General features: G+C 39.2%; 2 protein-coding genes across 3 annotated transcripts; both read right to left on the reverse strand.

Annotated features, from left to right (window-relative positions):
- Positions 1–212: 212 nt before the first annotated feature.
- On the reverse strand, positions 213–7,540 carry LOC110744996 (uncharacterized). 2 transcript variants are annotated; one of them, XM_021945045.2, is made up of 6 exons: positions 7,315–7,540; positions 5,741–6,020; positions 5,311–5,406; positions 1,055–1,200; positions 692–911; positions 213–589 (listed from the first exon to the last, which is right to left on the reverse strand). In XM_021945045.2, exons 1-6 carry the CDS (start codon positions 7,416–7,418, stop codon positions 386–388), a joined length of 1,050 nt encoding a protein of 349 aa, XP_021800737.1. In that variant the 5' UTR covers positions 7,419–7,540; the 3' UTR covers positions 213–385. The 2 variants fall into 2 exon arrangements, with proteins under 2 accessions (XP_021800737.1, XP_021800738.1); XM_021945046.2 differs by having other exon boundaries at positions 5,741–5,953; positions 7,315–7,534.
- Positions 7,541–18,170: 10,630 nt separating this feature from the next.
- LOC110744993 (uncharacterized) lies at positions 18,171–22,091 on the reverse strand. Its single transcript, XM_021945041.2, has 10 exons — positions 21,783–22,091; positions 21,612–21,692; positions 21,420–21,510; positions 20,171–21,332; positions 19,838–20,082; positions 19,550–19,753; positions 19,388–19,477; positions 18,987–19,100; positions 18,586–18,909; positions 18,171–18,471 (listed from the first exon to the last, which is right to left on the reverse strand). Exons 4-9 carry the CDS (start codon positions 20,448–20,450, stop codon positions 18,709–18,711), a joined length of 1,134 nt encoding a protein of 377 aa, XP_021800733.1. The 5' UTR covers positions 20,451–21,332; positions 21,420–21,510; positions 21,612–21,692; positions 21,783–22,091; the 3' UTR covers positions 18,171–18,471; positions 18,586–18,708.
- Positions 22,092–23,976: the final 1,885 nt, after the last annotated feature.

Raw genomic sequence — 23,976 nt, forward strand, 5'->3', positions numbered from 1 at the left:
ATTCAATTCTCTGATCCTTGTCTCTCTCCTTTGTTCTTATTTCACAACACCAACAAAATTTAAGTACTTTGAGACAGCTGAATTGTATCTGTATTCAGCGTTAAGGGTGCAGGACTCTATTATCTCATTCTGCTGATTTAATTTTCTGTAGAATTTGCTTAACCTATTATAGCATTAACAAAATTTATAGTGAAGTTACTAGATTGTACTAATAGAAAGAGAACATCCGTGGTCTTTTTTATTTATATTTATATTTTTATACAGGTGATATTCTACTTTAATAAAATCTAAACTACGGGGAGAGGAGGGGAAAGTCATCCATCAACAAACTTTGTTGACCACAGCAGCCCAACTCTATAAATTCTACAGTGTGAAACTCATCTGCTCAGCTGTGAGTTAACAATATATCACTGAACTTGTGCTTTATCAGAAGTTGAGCCTCTTCAACTAGCCTCTTTACCACCTCCCCTGCAGGTAAAATTTCCTTGATGAGGCCTACACTTTGGCCAGCATACATCACCATGCTTTCAATGTCACCAGTTGCAGTCACATTCGGAACAGTACCGGCAAGACGACGAATGTCTATTTCCTGTTGAAGAACATAACCCAGAAATTGTTAATGGTTCATGGCCTATATCTTCAAACAAAGTAGATGCTTTACTTGTCAATTATGAAAGGATTTCATTCTCACCCTATCATGTATTTTCGAACGACCAATGACAGGCTGATCCGCTTCATTCTGATGAGGAGGAAGAGATTTCCAATCATTGAAGAACGGTGTATGCAGAACGCGATGCGGTGCTTCAGGCCACCTTGCACGCCCGAATACATCAGTATACTCAGTTCTGTCAAATTCAACCAGCTTCCTCTTGTATGTGGGATGAGCACAGCTTTCCTGAGTTGCAAGAAACCTGTAATATAATGAGAAAAATCTTATATATCAACCAAAATCAACATAGATAAAACTTAAGTTTGATAGATGAAAGTTCTCAAACTGTGACAGTTCAGAATGTTTTTCATTAGTTGAACTATATAAAGATGGAGTATATGAAACCTAGTGCCTAGGCAGACCCCCCGAGCACCAAGGGCCAGAGCAGCAACATATCCACGGGCATCCACTATACCACCGGCCGCGATAACAGGTATATCTCGATCTCCAACAAGATCAGCCACCTTTGGCAACAATGAAATCAAAGCATCCTGTAATATATTAACAATAGAAAGCACATGGGTGTCAACACTTATCAGTAAATCCTTAGACAAAAAATCAGGCAACAAATAAGCAAAGAACGAAAATAAAACACAAAAACACGAATGTGAAGCAGCAGTGCCAATCCATAGAGTTCTTTCTGGGACGAGGTCAAAGGTTTTAGTTCAAGACATTGACACTCCAAAGAAAAAATTACGATGCATATGCAATCTTATCCATGTGACATATGCAAAAAGGGATATTTGAAACGAAAAGAAACTCATCAAAGAACAGATAGTTTCTTCTCTTCTTTTTTATTTTATTTATAAGTATTAACACAGCGTGATAACAGATAATGATCTAGCTGGTAATACATTTAATTGCTTTAACTCTATCTAGTGCTTTGTTCTTTTTAGACAGCATCCCTGAATTATAGCTAATTGATGTATATACCGTCTATATCTCTCCAGTCAACTATATTAATTGTCAATCCCTATAGACTGGGAATTCCTTTATACATATTTCCCATTGTAACATTAGCTTGGCAGTATATATATACTTTCCTCCAACAGTGAGAAGAATACAATTCAGATTTCACAACCTTACATGGTGTCACCGCAAATTCTTTCCTAGGGTTTTGGGTTACTTTTTTTTCTCTCTTCTCTTCTCTGGGTACAGCGCCACTCTTCTTTCTTCTTCTCAGGCCTGTCGCACAACACACCTAAACGGTCTTGTTCCATCGCTGCCCAACCATTCCAGATTTGTCGCATCAAAGTCCAACCACCACAATCAAAGTGCCCCCCCGTTCCTCTGTCTCTAAGATGAGTTCTTTCGCTACTGCCTCCTCAACCGTTGCTGCCATGGCCACGTATTCTCTCCCCAACATCACACACCATGGTGAAGCTTAATGATGATAACTATCTCTTGTGGTATCATCAGGTTGAAGCCTTCCTTATTGGACAAGATTTATTCAAATATGTTGATGGCACTCATCTATGTGCAGCCACCTCTTCACCAGATTATACCATTGGGTTCGCACAAACAAGACTCTTGTCAGTACACTATCTGCTACCTTGTCAGAACCCATTCTTGCTTCTGTAGTTGGCTGCAAAACCTCTACCTCCATGTGGTCTCTTATCTCCAAATACTTCACTTAGAAGTTAACCGCCAACTCCTCTCATCTTTGGGGTTGTCTTAATGAGATTTCTCCTGGGACTAGATCTGTCTCAGATTATCTTTAATAGGCCAAATTGATTTCTAACTAGCTAGCTTTGATAGGATAACCAGTCTCTAATACAGACTTGGTTAATGCCTCTCCGAGTGATGGCAGCAAAGAATATGATAACGAGGCATTTCAAGCACTCTGCTCTTCTTATGGAATTCATCATCTCTTTTCTTGCCCCCATACTCCTCAACAGAATGGCCTTGTTGAACGCAAGCACCGTCACATTGCTAACATGTCTCGAACTCTTCTTCTCTCGAGTCAGGTTCCTACTTGTCATTGGGTTGATGTCGTCTCCGCTGCTGTTTTTCTCATCAATCGTCTTCCTTCACCTGTTCTTCATTAGTCTTCCCCTTATTCTTGTCTTTATGGAAAAATTCCTTCATATTCTAAGTTGCGAGTTTTTGGTTGTGCATGTTATCCGCATTTAGGTGCATATATGACTAACAAACTTTTACCAAGAACTGTTGAGTGTGTTTTTCTAGGTTACAGCTTGCAACATAAAGGATACAAATGCCTAGATCACAATACTAGTCATCTCTACATATCTCGCCATGTTCGCTTTGATGAGCATTCATTTCCCTTTACTGCACAGAAACGTTTACCTCATCCCAGTGAATAGGTTGCAATCCTTGTTTCACTTGTTGTGCCCCCTCCTGCTACTTTGCCCTATCCCACCTTGCCACCGGCTACAGAGGCATCATCTTCCCCACACATGGCTCCTATTCGAACAAACCAGCGCCGCCCACGTCCACCTCCTGATCCGCAGTCTCATTCTGCACCATCCTCTCCTACAGCTCCTGAGCCCACTGTTGATGGGTAAACTTCTAATTCTGGTTCACCTGTTGCTGTGCGTCATCCTATACTTACTCGCCGCCAGGTTGGTACTCTTTGCCCTCGAGTTCGCACCGACGGCACCATTCGGTATCCTCTTCCCCGTGCTTTGTTGGCTCATGCTTCTCTTACTCCCGAAGAACCCACTTGTTTCTCGCAAACTGTTAGTTTTCCTGAATGGCGTGAGGCCAAGGTTACTGAATTTAATGCTCTTTTCAAGAATCGGACATGGGCTTTTGTTCCTCCTTCTCAGCAACATGTGGTTGGATGTAAGTGGGTTTTTAAGCTTAAACGGAAGTCAGATGGGTCTATTGAGAGGTACAAATCTCGGCTTACTGCTAAGGGGTTCCATCAATAACCTAGTATTGATTTTGATGAGACTTTTAGTCCTGTGGTGAAGCCCACAACAGTTCAAATCGTTATTGCTCTGGCAGTTTCCTTTGGTTGGCTTCTTCGTCAACTGGATGTGAAGAATGCATTTCTTCATGGTTATTTGAAGACTACTGTTTTTATGTCTCAGCCTCCGGGGTTTTTTAATCCAGCTCGCCCTACTCATGTATGCTGGCTTCATAAAGCCATTTATGGTCTTAAGCAGGCTCCTAATGCTTGGTTTCAGCGACTTTGTGGCTTTTTACTCCAGTTTGGGTTTGTTCAGAGTCGAGCTTATCCCTCTTTATTTATCTTTCGCTGCTCTTCTGACATTATGGTTCTCTTATTGTATGTTGATGATATTGTTCTGACAGGGAATCAACCCTCTCTCATCTCCTCATTTGTTCTTACACATGGTCAAGAGTTTAAACTTACTGATACGGGTTTGCTCTCTTATTTCTTAGGGCTTGAAGCCAGCTCTACTAGCTCTGGCTCCTCTCACAAACCAAATATACTGTTGATCTTCTCAAATGGCATTCCATGACTGATTGTAAGCCTTGTAATACTCCGGTTTGTGCATCTCATCAGCTATCCTCTCTTGATGGTGAGTTACTTTTTGATGCAACTGAGTACAGGCAGCTTGTGGGCTCCCTTCAATATCTCACTTTCACTAGACCCAACATCTCCTTTGCCGTTCATTATATTGCTCAATTTATGAGCGCTCCTAGTTCTCCTCACTTGGTTTCTGCTAAGCGTATTCTTCATTATTTGAAGAGCACTTTTGGTTTTGGTCTTTCCTTTCGTCGGTCTCCTAGCCCCCTTGCTCTTCGTGGTTTCTCTTATTTTGATTGGACTAGTTGTCTTGATACCCGTTGTTCGACCACTGGTTTTTGTGTGTTTCTTGGTTCCAACCTTATTTCTTGGTGTGCTAAGAAACAATCGACAGTTTCTCGCTCCTCTGCTGAGGCTGAATGTCGCTCTTTGGCTCATGTTTGTGCAGACACTACATGGATCTCTCATCTCCTTCATGAGTTGGCGCTTTCTCCGTCTGGACCAACCTTATTGTTGTGTGACAATCTCAACACTACCTACATGGCCTCCAATCCGGTGTTTCATACTTGCACTAAACATATTGAACTCGATTACCATTTCATTCTGGAGCGCATTATGTCTGGCTCTCACCGAGTTCAATTTGTTTCCTCTTCTGATCAGCTTGCTAACATCCTCACCAAGGGCCTTTCTAAGCATCGTTTCCACCTCCTTCGTTCAAATCTCATCTCTTCCACATCGTCGGATTTGTGGGGAAGTGTTAGACAGCATCTCTGATTTATAACTAATTGATGTATATCCCGTTTATATCTCTCCAGTCAACTATATTAATTGTCAATCCCTATAGACTAGGAATTCTTTTATATCTATTTCCTATTGTAACGTTAGCCGGGCTGTATATATACTTTCCTCCAATAGAGAAGAATACAATTCAGATTTCACAACTTATAGTTCTTTTGGAGTCGTTGTTTCAAAGGAGAGGTAAACCATCCCAAACCGAAATTTACATTCTTTCAAACTGTTTTTTAATGTTATTTTATATTCCAAGTGAAGAAGGACAGAGTAATCAGATACAACTACCATTAACTCTAGAAGCGAAAATGTTATAATAACACTCATACATTTGGATCCCAACAAGCACTCTCACCTGACTGATCACATGCCCTCCTGCTTCACGCCCTTGAACAATAATTGCATCTACACCAGCATATATTGCTTTATTCGCTTCCTCCAAGCTACCAACCTGCAATGGAATTATATGGAACTCAGCAGGAAGTCCGGGGAAAAAATAATCACCAAGGCAATAATTATTTTGCATCAAAGTGAAAAGATTGACCAACCATCCACCAAGTAAACCATACTGCCCTTAGTCTAACCTTTGAGCCATGTTCAGCACTCTACATACAATTCTTAAAAAAGATGGAGAGAAAAAAAGATACTTTCCGAAGAGCGGGGAAAGCAAACAAAACAATTCTGATAAACCTGATATGAATGGTTGAATGAGGAGAGAAATGAAAGCAAACAGCTCACTATGTCATAATTATCACCGACGACAGTATTGTTTAAGGAACACTTACTTGAGGAACAACCTTAACCCCAGACTGATGAGCTTTCAACACAAGCTCCTCTGAACATTCACCCCAGAAAACCTGCAGCACTGCTACCTTTTCATCCAAAATGACTTGTATATTTTTCTCATGCGGAAATGCCAGAACAACACCAACCCCAAACGGTTTGTCAGTTAAGCTTCGAGTCTTCCTTATGAGCTCCCGCAGGTAATGTGGTGACTCCTGATCAGTCAGAATTAGTATATCAGAAATTTCTTCTTTAATGGCATATTTATGTTCACAAGTTATCCTGCAAGGAGACCATAGTGATTATATTAATATAAGCTTAACAGCGATTTGCTGCTAAAATACTGCAAGGAGACCATAGTACCAAGAAAGGCCAGTTATTCTATATTGATATATTCACATAATCAATTCGGAGAACCGTTTAGCTGCTTTTTTCCATATCTTTCTTTTTCTTTTCCTCTTTGCCTGTTTGTTTCCACCTTTATGGAAGAGATTATAACTATCACAGATGCACTTCCAGATTTCCAAATGACAGACCATACTGAACCTTGAACCACTGATCTGAATTTTGCAAGAGCTTCCTTGGAAAAGCTAATGATGTGGCATAGAAAACAAAAGAGGTGAAGGCATGGAAAGTGGCCTCGGGCATAATTACGCCTCCTCACCCTCTCAGGTTTGAGACTGGGTGGGCATGTATTTGTGCATTTGTGATCAGACTTCTGGTGTATATGAATTATGCAGCCAAGAAAAAGCAATCAAAGGCATGAAGACTGAGTGATAATCATTAAGGCTCACGGTCATCTCAGTCCTTATTTTCTTCACTACAAGAGGGAAAGAACGTTCAAACTGGTTGGAAGAAGACAAATGGCCAATCTAATCCAAAGAATAAAAAGAGTAAGACTTAGAAAATGGACTACAAGTCCTAAAAAAGTTTATGAACAAAGGAAAATCTCAAAATTAGAGCATTACTCAGTTGAACTGATGTACCAATTTGAGGCAGAGAAGTCTGTATTCGGGGAAATTGACATGGATGCAGAGTAACTCCAATGGCTAGCTGGATGTTATTGCTTGGCACGATCCACATATGCGTCTCGAATCGTTATTGTTAAAGCACATATTAAAGTGTGAACATTCAAATAAAGCCAACTTGCAATGGTTGAATGATGTGGAAAAATTGAAGGTACACAACACAGACTACATGAAAAAAGACCAGGGTTTGTACTTTTAAGTTTTAAAATTTGCAAGAGGTAAAAATTTAGCTGATATTGCTGATCAGACTAGACCTGAAGCGGTTAGTCAAATTGATCTCCAAATCTACCTTTAAGTTTTGAAAATGGGAATTTAAGTTCAGAAACCAAGGGCTGAAGATTCATCTAAAGAAAAAAGGGGCTTAATTACTTGAGCAATTGCAGGGAAAACACAGAAATATTGCAAACCATCCTTAGCTAGTTTAATCATATTATTTTCCAACTAGATAAAACCACTATCAAGAACAATATTGGAATTCTGATATGGGAAATTAAGATCATAAAAGAAAGAAATGTAAATAAAAGAAAAGTGAAAGGAAAGAAGCATACCCAATCAGGGGCTTTGAGGAAACCAAGTCCCCCAGCATTAGCAACAGCAGCAACAAGCTCGGGTCCAGAAATATCAGGTCCCAATGGTGCTTGGACAATTCCATACTCAAAACCCAATATCCCACCCCAACCCATCTCTCTCTCTCTCTCTCTCTCTCTCTCTCTCTCTCTGTATATATGTTTTTATATTGCTCAGTGGGCAGCAAGATGGCTGCTGCTGAGTGATGAAGCGCGAACGTGGACAGTGTTATTAATGTTTATGTAGGAGACCTGTTGTTTCTGGTTTCTACACACGTAAGTTAAAAACTAATGCGTTATTTTTATTTTCCAAATAACGTAAGGGAGGACGTCAACTTCTGGATTTTCCTTCTTATTTTTTCCACAACAATAATAATTTTATGCTGATCAACTCCAATCGCAATTCTCCAGTGTTAGAAGAGTACTCAAATTTGATTTTTTCTGTTTTTTCAAGCTCAAGTAGCCAAGAACATTTACCCCCATTTGAAGTTATTGGTTTGATTCCTCCTTCTGGAATGTCGTTTGTATAAAAGACAAAATCATAATTAAATAAATAAAAATAGAAAAATCATTTGTGAGACAGTTTGGGTCCCATATCACCCCCTCCATGTAGGCTCCAGCCCACCCGATTATTTTCTCTATTACAACTCTCACAAACTTTTCTTTGGGTTTTCGACCTAAATGAATATTGTGCACGAGTTATATTTTCGTTCTCCAACTAGATGGCACATGCCAGTCTCTATTTCGTAGCAAACTAGTCTCACATTTTCCATCAGTTTGAATCACGTAGATGACACATGCTATAATTTTTAAGGGTAAATTGGATTTTTAACCACACACAAAAAATAAAGGTTTTTCATTGAAAAGGTGCCTGGATTTATGCATGAGTTCCATTTTGGTCCTCCAACAAAACCGCCCACCACCTTGATTTGCACCAATCCACAAGCTCCGCAAAACCCAATTCAACGATACCCAACACCTCCTCAAATCCACCACCATGCGGTTCCACAACCTTAACCACCTAACTCTCTCAGCCCACCCAATTTTCCCTTGCCCACCTCCAATACACTAACCCAGTCAAGCACCCCCTCCTCATCCTCAAGCACCCAATTTCATATTTAAATCTAAGGTCAAGTCTATTGTTTATAGAAAATGTCTCATTAATAGTTATTTTAAACAGTAGTCCAAGAAGTTTGAAAGATAGAGAGAAAGTAATATAAATAAGTTAGATTCAAGATACCTTCATCTATAACCCTTATTTCGTATTGTTCCTAGTTATAGGATTTTCAACTCGTCATTGATAATCCGTAAAGACCAGTAGATACAATGTCTACTTCATTGAGAGAATGATTTGTCTCAAGTATTTCATGTTGTTTCCCTTTTTTCGGCTGAGGTGGCCGACGGAAGGAACTTTTGGTCCTTCTTCTCTTAGATTGCGTAGGTATGCCATCACCAAGCCACTGATTGGCTTAAAGGGAAAAAGTTAGATTATTGTGTTCGAGCTTTTGACTTCTAACCAGCCAATTGATCGGCCAAGCAAGAAACCTCCTCTTGGCCTAGGTTTTTTTACTTCCTCGAGGTCAATGATGGTTAGGTTTCGTATGGGTATTTTTAGTATTTTTTGGGATTTAATAATAATGTTGCAAATTAAATTAAAAGGTGATTAAACTAAATAATAAGAAAGTAAATGTAAAAATAAGATCAAAGCTACAATAAACATAAATTTAAGTAGGAATGAAACGAGAACGATATGAACGATAAAGGCAATAAAATAAAGTAATCTGAAATTAAATTAAACTTAAAGCAAATTCGATAACAATTAAAAGTAAAGCAATAAACTTGAATCTTAAAATAACGTAATGAAAAATGCAAGAAATTAAACTTACACTAACGAAAGCGAAGAACTGATCTAGTCTACTGGCTTGTAAAATAAAAACCTAATCTAGGGATAGAAAAGTGAAAGACAAAAAGTAGGTTTTTGTGTCTGATCTCAGGGTCCATTGCTCTTTGTCTGATGAGGTTTATATAGGGGCATCCATCAACCCATAGGCTGGCCATCAAATGGCCAAAGGTCAACTTCATTCAAAATCTTTCCTTGTGCGGCTTCCTAAATCAGCGGAATTTATTTGAATGAGATCATCGGATTGCAAATTTGATCACTTGATTCCCTCTTCCTTAGGAATGTTCCGAATTGACATCAATTTCTTTGATTGCTTTCCTTGGATGGATCTCGTCACGTGCATGAAAACATCCAGAGGTTTTGGGCCTACTTCTACGAGTTAGGCTTGAAACTCCAAGGACTTGGCTTGACATATGGTGAGACGTCATGGCTTTCGGAGTCTCTAGTCGTGACTAAAAGAAATTCACCGATGTTGGGGTGGCTGGAAATTTCTCGGTTCAAACTTAAGATCATATATATATATATATAAGAAAGTGTTTTCTTAATTCAAAGATTTTGTGGGCTCGTCACGAGTTGGTCATACGTCAAGGAAGCTCACGCAATTCATTGGGCTCTCATGCCTCCCCAACATCTCGGTGGATTATTTTCAATCAATACTAGGGCTCCGGAAGCCACGATGTCTCACCATATGTCAAGCCAAGTCCTCGGAGGGCCAAGCCCAACCTGCGGAAGTAGGCCCAAAACCTCCGGATGTTTTCATGCACGTGACAAAATCCATCCAAGGAAAGCAATCAAGGAAATTGATGTCAGTCCGGGACATTCCTAAGGAGGAGAAAACAAGACTCTTAAATGAGTGCCCAAGAGGGACTAACATGACTTATGCAGTTTTCTTGCAGGTTCTCATAGAACTTAATGGGTTCTTGATTTTCTAAATTCATTGCTCGAGAGAGAATGGGTTGTTAATCAAGAATACTTTTGGTTGAGCCCGGAAAAGGATATTGAATGAATTAGGAGAAACCAACTGTCAACATAGGTAGTAATTAAGGTTAATTGGCTATAAGAATTAAATGGAATTGGTTATTGTGAAATCGAATGCTCTAGTGTCTCATCAACTTGATTTTCCACCGTTAATTAAATTGCTATTTTTCATTTTTTTTTTTCATTTAATTTGAATTTAAATTATAACAGGTTTCGAACTGCTGTGTTTGAAGGGGTGCCTTCTAACTGTTGTGTGTGAAGGGGTGCAAATAGTATTATATATACCCAATATCCAACGGTCAGAAAAACTAGATGGAATTGAAATGAATGCATCTAATTTTGAGTTGACTAATATAGGAAGTGACCAGACATATTAATTGAGAGCAACAGTTTACAAGTAACTGATGACTTCTCTTTCTACTTGTAGCACTAACAGTGTTTACGAGTTTATTGGCTGAGCCACAATCGTCGACCCCAACCACGTGGTGGTCGAACATTTTGCGGAAGTCTTTGGAGGACCAGTCTTAAGGCCGAACCCGGCCACTTCATTGGAGATTCAACAACTCATCCGAGCAATGGAGACATCAAACCAACTCAACCATCAACGAATGTAAGACATGCCTCAAACCATAGCTACCCAAAATGCTTAGATAAATGAGAGGTTTGATCGATTGCTAGGCCAGCAAAATGGCTAAAATGGGAATCAGGTGGTTTTGAAAAGAGTGCCAGCGACGGGGCCTCAGGTGGAGGTCCAACCAAACATCTTTGGTGCAAATCTGCCTCAATCGAATCCACTAGCTGGGGAAAACCTAGCCCCAGCTGTCAATGTTCCGCCGATGGGTAATAACACATATGTGGCGGCAACCAATTCCAAGGATTCCCACCACATAACTAATTCCGCCCACAAGCCCACCAAAGGGCAAGAGTTAACTTTACTAGACCTCATATCAACCAATTTGCCGGAATCGGTGGATGGAATAATCTTTGTGGGAATGCAAACTTGAATAATCCACTACTAGGAAACCAAGCGCTCGACCAAAGCGCGATCAAACAGATGATCCAAGATACGGTGCCTTGTGCTAGGAGGATTGGTATACCAGTTTATCGAAGGCCATATCCGGATCATTTTGATCAAGAGGAGTTTCCACGAGGATTCAAAGTTCCGGATTTTACATTATTTTCAAGAGACGAACTTCAGTTGACGGTGGAGCATATTAGCAGATTCACGGCTCAATGTGCGGAAATCAGACATCGTGAGGCCTTGAAATTAAGGCTATTCCCGAGTACCTCACGGGGCTACTTTTTTATGGTATGTCAAACTTCCTCAGAACTTTGTTCCAAATTGGTATACCATTGAGCAAATCTTCCACGAACAATTTTATCTGCCGGAGCCAGAGGTTTCGATGGCTAACTTGGCTAAGATGCGCCAAGGACCAAATGAGTCAATCCAAGAATACTTGGGGAAGTTCATAGAAGCAAGGGCCAGATATACGGTCAACATGCGTGAACATGAGTTTGCAAGGTTTGCCCAAGGTGGGTTGTTGCTCAACCTCCAGAAGAAGTTCGAGGGTATTGAGTTCGGTGGTATTTACGACCTCCTACTTCGAGTGGATCGATATGAAGCTCTTCTGAAGGAGGAACAATAAAAGAATCGATTAACATCTCGGCCGACCTTTTATAGAGATCTGCCAAAGCCTTCCACATCTAGAACCATGGTTGTCCATGTAGTGGACTTTGAAGATATGGACTCGGAGGAAAGAGTCAAGGAAGTCTTTCTAGAGGAAGAAGAAGAATCGGTTGGGGTACACTTGGCCTAAATAGTGGTCAGCGAACCATACGTATGCAAGGCTTTGTCCAAAGCCTCCAAGGATCAAAGGCCGACGACGGTCCAAATTTCTAAGTTTAACAAAACCTCACAAAAGGGAATCGGAACCAAGTCCTATACCTTTGACATTTCCAAAGTCAAACTAATCTTTGACCAACTTTTAAAAGAAAATATGATAAAATTGCCTAATGGTCATGATATTTCGCCAACTAACAAACTTAGAAATAAGACTTTTTGCAAGTGGCATAATGTATGGTCTCACTCGACTAACAATTGCCTTGTTTTTCGGAATGTTGTGCAGGACCTCATTGATCGAAAGATCTTGAAATTTCCGAAGAAAGCTATAATGGGTATCGATCAGAATTCGTTTCCTAATGCTCAGGGCAATATGGTGAATGCCAACTTCCTAAGGCCAGATCAACCTCGACCAAGATTGAACTTGGGTGGCTCGGGAAAAGCAGTGACGAAGAGAAGAGCAATGGAGACCCAGGTGGATCATAAGGCGAAGGGTAAGGCCAAGATGCACCCGGAAGTGACCAAGGCTCTAAATGTGAAGATTCCAATTAGGAAAGAGCCTCCCAAGGCCATTGTGCTATGCAATCGATGTCAATGTGAGGTCTCATTGGAGGTAGTTCCACCAAAACCCAAGGAGCCATCCAGGGAACCAACTAGGGAGTTGGTCAAGAAAAGCAAATCCAGACAAGTAGACCCAAAATTGCTCGGAAGAATATGATGTAAAGTCCAGCCAAGAATTACAGCCCATATAGCCCAAGGGCCATATGGAGACAAGGCCGAACAAACGGCCATTACATGAGTACCAAGATAGGTGCGAGAGGCCACGATATCAGCCTAAGAGAAGAAATCAGCAGATACCATTGAGGCATGAAGATGTTGATCTACAGAACCCAAGCCGAAACAAAAATAGAAGTATGTGGGTTTCAGTGGGAGTAGGAAAGAGTCAATATGTGGCCTATGTATCAAGACCTCATAACAGGACCCGCCCTTTATTCCCCCTCGAAATCCGTGACAAACCCTGCTTCCCGTCAAGTGGATGTCAGACCCTCTTTAATAAGAAGCCCTTTAGCCCTAATTAAACGTATAAAGACTTCGACATCTACCAAAATTTCGGCAGAGTCTAACTTGTAAATGGAACACTTCCCAATTTACATTACCTGCAACCAAATAACAGAACAAACCCAACTTCCAGCATGCACAAGGTAAATGCACGCACAATAATTAAGACTATTGAAATGGGCTTCACACCTTCTACCCAAACTCGAAACGAGCAAGCAAAGCAACTAAAGATTAAGTTTACAACCCGGGGAAAAGGAAAGTAAAGAAAGATAAAGGAGGAATTCCTACAGTGGGGACAGCCTCGATGCCTCGAGTCGACATGGTGGTCTTGACCTCGGATATCTAGGACTTGGGAGGGAGCAATACATAAAATGTGAGTGGACAAAAACAAAGTGTTAAACATAATTTATATTCAACATAAATAACCCCCTCCGTTTTAGAAAATAATGCCAAAACACTATGCAACAAAATCCTTTTGTATACGTACATATGTAACGTTCGATACTTGAAAATAATTCAATTCAGTATACTAATATCAAGATATACGATAAGGAAAATTATTTAATTAATACTCCTCAAATTCTTGGAAAACGTAAACTTATTCATTTAATCCAAGAAATACACCCAAAACCCGAGAAATACACCCAAAACTCTCCCACTCTCTCTCTCTCTCTCTCTAGCCTACGGCATCACCATCGGCGCCAGCCACACCTCAGTCCTCTCTCCATATTTTTACATACACAGCTCCGACCACCATGCACGGGTTCGGCCACCCGGTTTATACCATATATCAATCGACCTAACTTAGGCATCAAAGGACCTTTAGCCAACACCCCCCGGGTGTGGTCTATTTACTCCATTCTTTTTTTTAGGAACCGAGGACGAGAGAGAAGGAAGATCAAAGGTTCAAGAATCCACAAGCAAATATTCTCCAGTGAGGATTTTTCCACAAACATTTGGTGCTTTCATCGAGAGCATGAGTTATACTCAACACGTGCTCTTGACTTAAAGGAATTCGCTTCCTCCATTTTTTTCACTCAATCAAAGCCTTTTGAAGAACCATGGCCGGAAGCAAACAAACAAGGAGAAAAACTATCGCGATTGCCCAATCCGCGACTGGCCCAGGCCACCACGACGATGTGGCCCCAAGCATGTCCCACGCTGTAGCCGAGGTCGTGGCTCGCCTTCACAGCGCCGTAGCTGCCACTGCAGACCCTGTTGCCGCCGCTGCACCTCCTCTCAATCCCGTGACCGACAACTCCACTTTGCTGCTCACCGCCGCGCTACAGCCGCAAGGTCACCTAGCTGGGGGCACCGCGCCATCCCACGGCCACCTCGCAGCAAGCACAGCAGCCGCTACAGTACCCGTTGCCACTCCACATCACGAACACATTGCCACCATGGCCTCGGAGTCACCCCGTCTTGCTGCTTGCCGGATTGCCCCTAGCAAAAGAACTTTCAATCAAAAGATTAGCCATCTATTCAAATCCCCAGCTAATCACAAATCAAGCTTCAGGTGAGTACATGGCGAAACATCTAAGAATGATCCAGTACCTTGACAAAGTCCAAACACTTTTGAAGGAATTCCCTACTTTCACTATCCAACAAGTTCCCTAGGTAGAAAACACTCATGCCAATGCATTGGCAAGTTTAGTATCAGCGATGGACACCTAGTTCGAACACTCCATCCCGATCGTACACCTTGACCGATGAAGCATCGAAGAGAAAGAGCAGATTGACTCAATGCAAATTGATGAGGACCCTAGCTGGCAAGACCCCATCATCGACTACTTGGAAAATGGAAATATGCCAAAGGAAAAATCTGAAGCTAGGAAGGTCCAGTAGAAGGCCGCGAGATACTACATGCAAGACAACAAGCTTATTCACAGATCATACTCCGGCCCTCATCTCACCTGCATAAAATACCCTCAAACACTTTAGATGCTCTACAAGATTCACGACGGCGAGTGTGACAACCACTCTAGGGGCAAATCACTTGCCCAAAAGGCTCTAAGTATAGGCTATTTTTGGCCCACTGTTGTTAATATTATGTTAACTCGCAATTGTACGGGGCAATTAGTAGTATAGCAAGACAAGTACGAGGTCGTACCCACGAAGACTGAGAAGTTAAAACTAGTTATGTACTTAGATTACCAAATTCAAGAAAGTAGGAGGTTATGTCTAAAATAGAATTTAAAGTAAAAGTGGTTGTGATTGTTGAACAAAAGAAGCAAAATGAAATTGCAAATAAAAACAAGTAAACAAATGTAACAAAGAGTGGTTTTAAGAGTTGGAAAACAGATTTGGAGACTAGGGCATTCGAATCACCATAACAATTCAATTCTGGGTTATAAGGAGTCAAATAACAAGTCTAATTCATATTCAAAGATTGATTCTAGCTAAAGTATGATTAGGCCATGATGTCTAGTTCTAACCTTGTGTTCCTAATTCCCTAATTTGATCATTTGTTGTCTAACCTAAATTAAGCATTAGGAACCCATTAAGCATAGAAGAATAATTTAAACAACCAAGCATGTATCTAATCCCTGTTGTCGAATGTCCATACATACTCTTCCTATTCATAGTTCAATTTGAATCAAAGCGTGGTGTCTACTCTTGATTCAAACCAAGATAGCTAACATACAAGTTCTAATGGTGATCAATCATTCAAACAAGTATATTAACTGATAAGCATAATGAATAAAAACATGAATCATGAATCAAACTTGAAACTCCAAACTTCAAACTTATAAACCCAGAATATTCATGTTAGGTTACATCGAAGCCCTAGTTATGAAATTAGCTGCTCATAATGGAAAAGAAACTTAGATAGAAATGAGAAAACATAAGGAATGCAATAAGAGTAGAAAAACCCATTTTCTGAAGTTCTTGTGGTGTCCAAGACTTCTTCAAGTGCTTCTCTACGCCTAATGCTTCTCCAAGAGCTTCCCCACGTCTAGAATGATGTATGACAGCTAGTAGGTGATTTGGGATGAGTTTGGGTGAGTGGTGATGGCTAAGAAAGAGGAAATTCATAGGGAAATGGAAGGGAGGTTTTCTTGAGCTGTTTTGGTGATTTGGGGCAGTTTAGAGTATTGGGTTGATTGCTAGAGTGTATGGGGTTGATGGGAGTGTATGAGGATGATTTCTGGATGTGTTGATGGAATGATGGAAGTGTGGAGGATGGCTGAAGTGCATTTTGTAGCTTAAAGACTTCTCTATTTATAGGGCTAAGAGGGAGGAACATCATGATGAAATCCAACACCACCATTCCTCCTTCTGAACCAGGCTTGGTGTAGGAAGGCCTGAGGTTTCAATATGTATCCAATGGGGCTCAAATTTGGATATGTCATAATAGACACCCATTGGAACAACTTGTATGATGAATGCATTCCCATCTGAGCAGTACAAGTGTACGTTTTGGGCCTTGCAAGTTGACTGCTGAAAAATAGACTGGAATGTATGGTGTGCATTTTGATGAGCCCACGGATTGGGCTTGACTTCATCAATTGATACGTTTTAGCAGTCCATCTTGCAGTTCAGAATCTCTTCTTTCGAACCACATATAAATTGGGCCAATACAAGTTGGGAGGAGGAAGTTAAGGCTGAAACAAATTGCTAACTCAGTCTGCTCGTTTTTGCACCATTTTGCATCTTTTCCTATCCAAAGCCACCATTGCTACCTAAGGCCCAATGAACTGAATGATAAACAGAAAAGGGATTAAAAGCACAAGTTTAACTCAATAACATAACCAAATCATAAGCTAGAGGGGTGCAAACTGATATACAATTATGAACTGATCAAATACCCCCAGACATAGATTTTGCTAGTCCTCGAGCAAAACAACATAAAACAAAGTTAAAAACAAAACAAGAAGTTAACTAAACCACTTCCGCAGGTAACTCGATTGCATTGAGCATTTGCAACAAGCCTTTAAACCTCTAGGCATCCCTAGTAGGAGGAGTTGTGTCTCCTGAGGGTTTAACAGAAACGTTACCCACAAACGCTTTACTAACTCTACAAAACAAAGTGGTTAGTAAAACTTGAAATCAACTAATGAAAACGAAAGAAAACTTTGGTCATACCTCCAACACCATATAGTTGCCAAGATAGGTGATCAATCAGTGTGTAATGTGGAAGCTATAACTCAAAGGCACACGGTTTCAAAGCAAGCACACTCAAGCCTTGAAGAAAGAACATGCTTCAACTCTAATTCTCACATATAGCACTCAATCACTCAGAACCTATGGTTTTATTCTCTCAAACAAGCTTAAGTGAGTATATGAAATAGAAGCACAATATTTGGTTAGATCTCAAGAAGGGAATCAAATACTAAGAGTAGAGATACACACATACACTACGAACAAAAGGGCCTTTAGCGACATGCAAAGTCCGTCACAAAAAAACAAAAAAGCGTCGTAAATAGAGATTAGCGATGGCAATGCGACGTTTTTTGTCACGTCGCAATAAAAGGCGTCGCAAATGATCGTCGCAAATGATTTGAGCCCTTTTTACGACACTTAGGGCCCGTCGTAATAACATATTGCGTCGCATTTGCGATGGTTAAAAATTGTCACAATAAACTGAGCGTAAAATTTAAGATGTGATTTTACAACACTAGTTCGACACGAGCTCGTGTAGCAACTAAAGTAATTGCAACGGTGCCGTTCCGTTGCTAATTCTTACACGACAAAGGAAATGCCTTTTTGGCGACAATATATACGACGGTGGCATGCGTCGTTAAAAAAGATTTAGTGATTGTATGTAGTGTCGCAATAATTATGTGACGCAATTTTAATAAATTCAGTTTTTTGAATTATTTTTGAATTTATTATTTTGCACAGCTTGCTTCAACGCAAAAAATTTAATTTGCAACACCAATGACACTCTTAATTGACATATAAACTGTGATTTTTAATTAGAATTGACTATAAAAACTTATAAAATGGTGTTATATCTTGATCAAAACAAAAATAACTTCATTCATGTACTTGAAAGTATCATCTTTTGCATTAACACAAAAAAATTTAATAATTATAGAATCTCAATCTCAAGTCATATGTAAACAATACCATCTCTAGATATAAAACAAAATATTAGGATTCAAAAGTACTAAAATTAATAGAGTTCAAAGTTGAAGGAGTCATCATTATCTTGTATTTCATCTTCACCCCTAACCTAAAAATAGTGACAAATACATAAATAAATGAATGGAAAAAAAATACATTTTAATTTTTTTCCGAAGATAATTATCTAACCTTTTAATGAAAACAATTTCTTTTATGCCTCCAAGTCTAAATTAGGCTGCAGCTCGCTATTAACACTAAGTCTTCGTTGATGCATACTTGAGGCATCTGGAATCTATTGAGGATATAGGAAATATAAAACATTTCAAAGTTACAATAAAAACTAAGATCACTTCAATTTAAACAGTATTTATTCTTTAATAAGAGAAAGGCATTAAATATAATGTACCTGGCCGCTTCCGGTTTCTTCTGGGGTGGTTTGGAAACCAACATGAGTCATTACTTGACTGAGTTGTGAGCTAACTTCATTTAACTTGGATTGGAGATCATCTATTTTTGACTGATATTGTTTCTATAGCTCCTTTCTCATCCTATTCTCATTATTGTCAGAATTTGATTTTTGACCAAACACTTGAGATGGAGTTACACCAGCCCCATACATGCGAACACGCCCATGTGCATCAATTCCCATCACTTTAGTAAATATTTCCTCTCTAAATGACTCATCTTGTTCATCTTCTACCCTTTCTTCCAAACATTGGTTGAATTGATTCTACAAAATCACACTTGCAGAATTGGTTCATTTGGCTAAAAGATAAAATTTCAAAACAACTCTATATTCAAACTTACAATAATATCAGCACTGTCCTCATCAAAAACTTCATCTTCATCATTTTTCTTCTTCTTTTTTCGAGTTTTGATAAACATGCTCAGACGATCAGTCTTCTCTCCTTTCTCTTTCATCTATGTAAGAAAAAAAATTTGATCTCGTTAAATATATATCTAAAAAGAAGACCAATGAACAATGACCAATTTGTTACATACAGCCATAGTACAAATTCTAAATCTTCTGTTAGCATTATTTGCTAGCCATTCAAGATATATGCCTGAACAAAAAGGATTAGCTAATAACAATACCTATATGGTCAATGACTATAGAAAGAATCATTAGCACATAACAAAAAAAATTAATACAACAACATAAATCAATAGAAAGCCAACCACATTTATAATCAATCTAGTGTTCTTACCACATTTCTCAACTGAGCAAAAGATGTGCGACCAGTCCTATGTGGAGCACCTCCTTGTGCACGATTGACCTTATTCATCTCAGAACATTCCTACAAGATGGTTTTATCAATGATAATTCATCTCTCCTACAAACATAAACTATAAACTTATTAGATATTTACTTTTACTTTTGGAAGACCCCAATATTTTACTAGTGTCTTCCACTGCTCTGTGACCACCCGAGGAGGAGTGATGGCTAAGCGTTGTTCATCAGTGTCATATCTATCATACCATTTCTGCTTCAGTCGGCACTTCTGATCCCTCCATCTATTACCAACTACCTTTAGGCAATGGAATCTATATGCCTCAGGGGCATCTGTATTATCCTACAATTATAACATTTTAATTATCAATCAAACTGAATACACATACATTATCACAAATGTGAAGGTTTTGTAAGTATAGTTTACTGTGATATCCTTCCAAATGTTGTCTAATATATCATCAGGCATGTCATTCCATGTAGGATATGTTAGAGGAATTTTTTTTCCATTTCGTGCTATGATTCCAAGCTGTGAACTAAACAATGATGCATTAGCTTTAATTGGCTTCCACTCAGGATCAAACGTAACATGCAATATGTTTCCAGTCCCCCATTGAGGAATACTCCGAGCAGCACCACGTCCTTTAATAATATCTTCGGATTCCATTTGCCCTAGTAATAATTATGTATTTGAAAAACTTTTAATAAAGAGAAATATCATTAAATAAAATGAAGATAATGAGTATAAGCACATAAGAACCTGACTCATCTGGTTGGCCTGTCAAATGGTCATCCTCAGATGCAACAACATTTTGCTGAGATAGTTGTGTCTCTAGCTGGGCGCGTTGACGTCTCACAACATATGCTTGTTCACTTTGAACCGAGGAAGTAGGCTGTCTTGATGAAGTAACTTGAGGCTGGCTCGAACTCGAACTACGTTGTTGAGATGTTTGTGCCTGGTGCTTGCCCTTTTTACGTCTCAAAGGAGATGGGGGAAGCAATTCCTCCATTGACATACCTCTTGTTCTCTTAGGCGCCATAAACCACTGGAATAAAATAATTATATAAAAAAAATCCAACAAAGACAAGTGTAAAAAAATTTAAATTATAAACCTCAGCAAGACGTCAATTACATTAAACCACACTCCATATACTAAATTATTCTTATATATTAATGAAAAAGAAAATAAATTATAGCAAGGATAAATATATAATGGTCAATCAGATTCTTCCATCTCAAGAAGATTTTCAACAACATTTGTCTCCACAATAGTTCCTTCCACTCCTTGTCGCACCCAATTAACATCTTTATCGTGCAAATATATAGTTTCATCCAATTGTTGGCTTGCGTAAAGCTCGACTTGAGGTACCGCTGTAGGAGTACGAGATGAATCTTTCGAATACATATCAAATAGATCTCTGGTAGTCATCGTAAGAACAACATGCCAATCGGAATCCAAAGGGTCTTGCACATAACAAACTTGTCTTGCTTGTTGAGCCAAAATGAAAGGCTCGTCCCCTATTCCATTCTCTTTGTACAACAAATGATTAAAGTTCACCAGTGTGAATTTAAACTCATCCTCTTTCACTCCCACAAGACTATCAACCCAATCACACTTGAACAAGACAAATTTCAAGGTATCGGTGTACCAAATTTCAACTATATCTGTCAACACTCCATGAAATGTCACATCACCTGATCGAGGATTTTGATCTCTCACACTAGCATAACTCATAGTATTTGCCTTCAAAACAACACCAGAATTTTGAGTGGTTCTATGATTTTCATACTTCTTTGTACGAAATCTAAAACCATTGACAAAATATCCCTTAAATTTTCGTGCAAACTCATCAGGACCATTAGCCAAACTAATGATTTCTTCATAAAACACCATATTAGAAGTTCTTCTCTGTGTCGTCACCTATATATACCAAAGAAACATAACTACAATTATCAATTAATCTACTCATGTATCAAGCTTTAGCCACAAATGACTTAGAGTACTTACATAGTTCTTAAACCAAAAAATTCTCAACTCCAGTGAGATATTGCGTAAATGTTCGATCTCGTATATCTATCCAACTCTTGTCCATTCTTTTCTATTTGTTATCCAAGAAGAAAGAAGAAATAATACCTACCAATCAATACTAGAAAACAATATTTGTAGAAACATAAAGTTGTGGGAGATAGGCAATCTGACCTTCTAAAATTTCAGCTTTTTATATCAATGTAAACCATAGCTATCGTTCTCACGAACAATTCTTTATTGAAATCTTTGAATCTGCAATAAGAAAGACAGATCGGGATGATTCTAATTGTGCAATTAAGTCCAATAACATGCAGCATATACTATTGCTTTACATCTACTTACTAAAAGGGCAAACAAGCTATGTGTTGAACAAACAAAAGGGCAAACACATCACCCACAGAGAGAGAGAGAGAGAGAGAGAGAGAGAGAGAGAGAGGCATGAATGGTGCTGATATGAAGGGATAGGTGTCCATATACTGAGGAAGGGGAAATGGACGTGTACCTTGTTTTGGTTAAGAGGGTACACAGTGCCTAGCTGTCTTAGCATGTGAAGGGAAATGGACGTGTACCTTGTTTTGGCTCAATGAGTCATTGGAAATTTGGAACCTCATACCAAAAAAGAAGAAGGAACATTGTACTTCAAGTCTGTACTATAAAAAAGAATGTTGACCATAATACAAGTTGTGCCCCAAAAAATTCACACTGTTATGCCCCATGTATGCCTGTGTACTATTTTCTTAAAATAAATGTAAAGAATGCTACTGCTTGTTATTATCTTAACTACTCACGCATATTTAACATACTTTTTATAAAGTGGTAGAATTATAAGGGCCATTTATTTGTCTTTTGCAATGATGTGAAGACATCATCATTTGTCTTTAATTAATGATGCTGTTTTTTGCAATGATAGGAAGACCTCTCATTTTTTCCTTATTCCCTTCATCCCAGATCCACTACCATCTCTCTGCACTTCATTTTTCCTTATTCCCTTAACTAGAGAATGGAAAGACTTGTGTTTGTGACAATGAAGACAAAAACTACTTAACGAGAGTGTCTCTTCCCTCTCATGCCAAAGTAGTGGACAGACAATATGCAAAATTATATATGTAAAACAAGAAAACTACTGTAAAAGTCCCAAAAGGTCCCCTTTCACACCACCATTATGTACAGAAAATGATTCTCTTCTCTTTTACATGATCTGAAATGCCTTTTTGCCTATTGGTGGTACGCTATTATCAATCTTTCAAATCCCTTTTCTTCTTTTTTTTTCCTTTCGGTTTTCCTTTTTCAAATTTAGAAGAATGAAGATGTTTGATGAGTCTGACCTCCACAGGACATTGGTACAATCAATTCAATACTACTTTAATGCCCAACTTGGAAACCATCAGCAGAGAGACACGTGTATAGCAATCTTTGTAAGAAGAAATCAGGTTTTGTGTTGTGTGTGCAGAAGTCTTTCTTTGGCTAGACATCACGTGGGTTGGCATGTGGTCATTAATTGAAGGTGGCTGGCCTTCCCTTGATGGAAATTGCATAGGATTGCACTTTTGACTACCCCTGTTACAATCTATGCACTTTTCTTTCACGCCTTTTCATAAAAAATGGGGCATCAATGCCTTTTCTTAATTATGTTTCTATCTGTTTCTCTTCTTTTCTTTTCTTTTTTTCTTGCATGTCCCTATCCAATCTGACGTGTTTTCTAACTTCGCATTTCACAGTCAAAAATAGAAATTCCCTGCAACTCTTAATTTACAAAAACTATATGTTCTCTACACTATTCAAATTCAGTCCACACTCTTTCACAACTGAGTGTTAAAACAGGCTGCATTAAAAAAAAAAAAACAAAAAAACAACATTTTTTTTTTCTCTTCTTCTTCTTCATCCTCTTCCTCATATTCTTCATCATCATCTCGCCATGCTTCATAATTCCACCAAAGGAGCCTTTAGTTTTGCGCTCTGAATATCCTCTTCCGGATTTTCACGCACCGCTTCTTCGTCATCTCCGCGTTTTCGTTTACTCGGTTGCTCTGAGGCTGTTGGCTGTTTTTGCGTTTCTTTAGCATAAAAAGTTACCAGTTTGGATAACCTTTCATTTTCTGCCTGCAAAAACTCGAGCTGGCGTCGATGCTCCTCTTCCCTTTTTGCCCCATCCTTCTTCAATCTTATGTTGTCGTGCCGATATTCATCAACCAATTTTTGCTCTGCCGTCAACTGAGCTTTTAGAAATTGCGTTTCATGAGTTTTTGCAATGAGGCGATGCCCCACACTTGCGATACATGTAGCACTCTGCACGCCCATTGCCACGACATCACTCACTAGGCGGTTATCATCTCTCATTCCCAGTATGCGCATATCTCTGGGAGTCACCAGACTCCTCGCAACTCCAATGGCAACATCGTTTTCAAGGAGTAACGAGTCATTGACGGTCACGGGCCCTTGTCTGTGTTGGCGGAGCTAAATTAAGATTCAGAGAAGAGTGGAAGGAATAAGACATTATCTCTACTTTGCTCCCTCTCTTTTCTTCTTTGCTTTCTCT

The sequence above is a fragment of the Prunus avium genome, chromosome 8 (genome assembly GCF_965620075.1).
Source record: "Prunus avium chromosome 8, drPruAviu1.hap1.1, whole genome shotgun sequence".
NCBI classification, from domain to species: Eukaryota; Viridiplantae; Streptophyta; class Magnoliopsida; order Rosales; family Rosaceae; genus Prunus; species Prunus avium.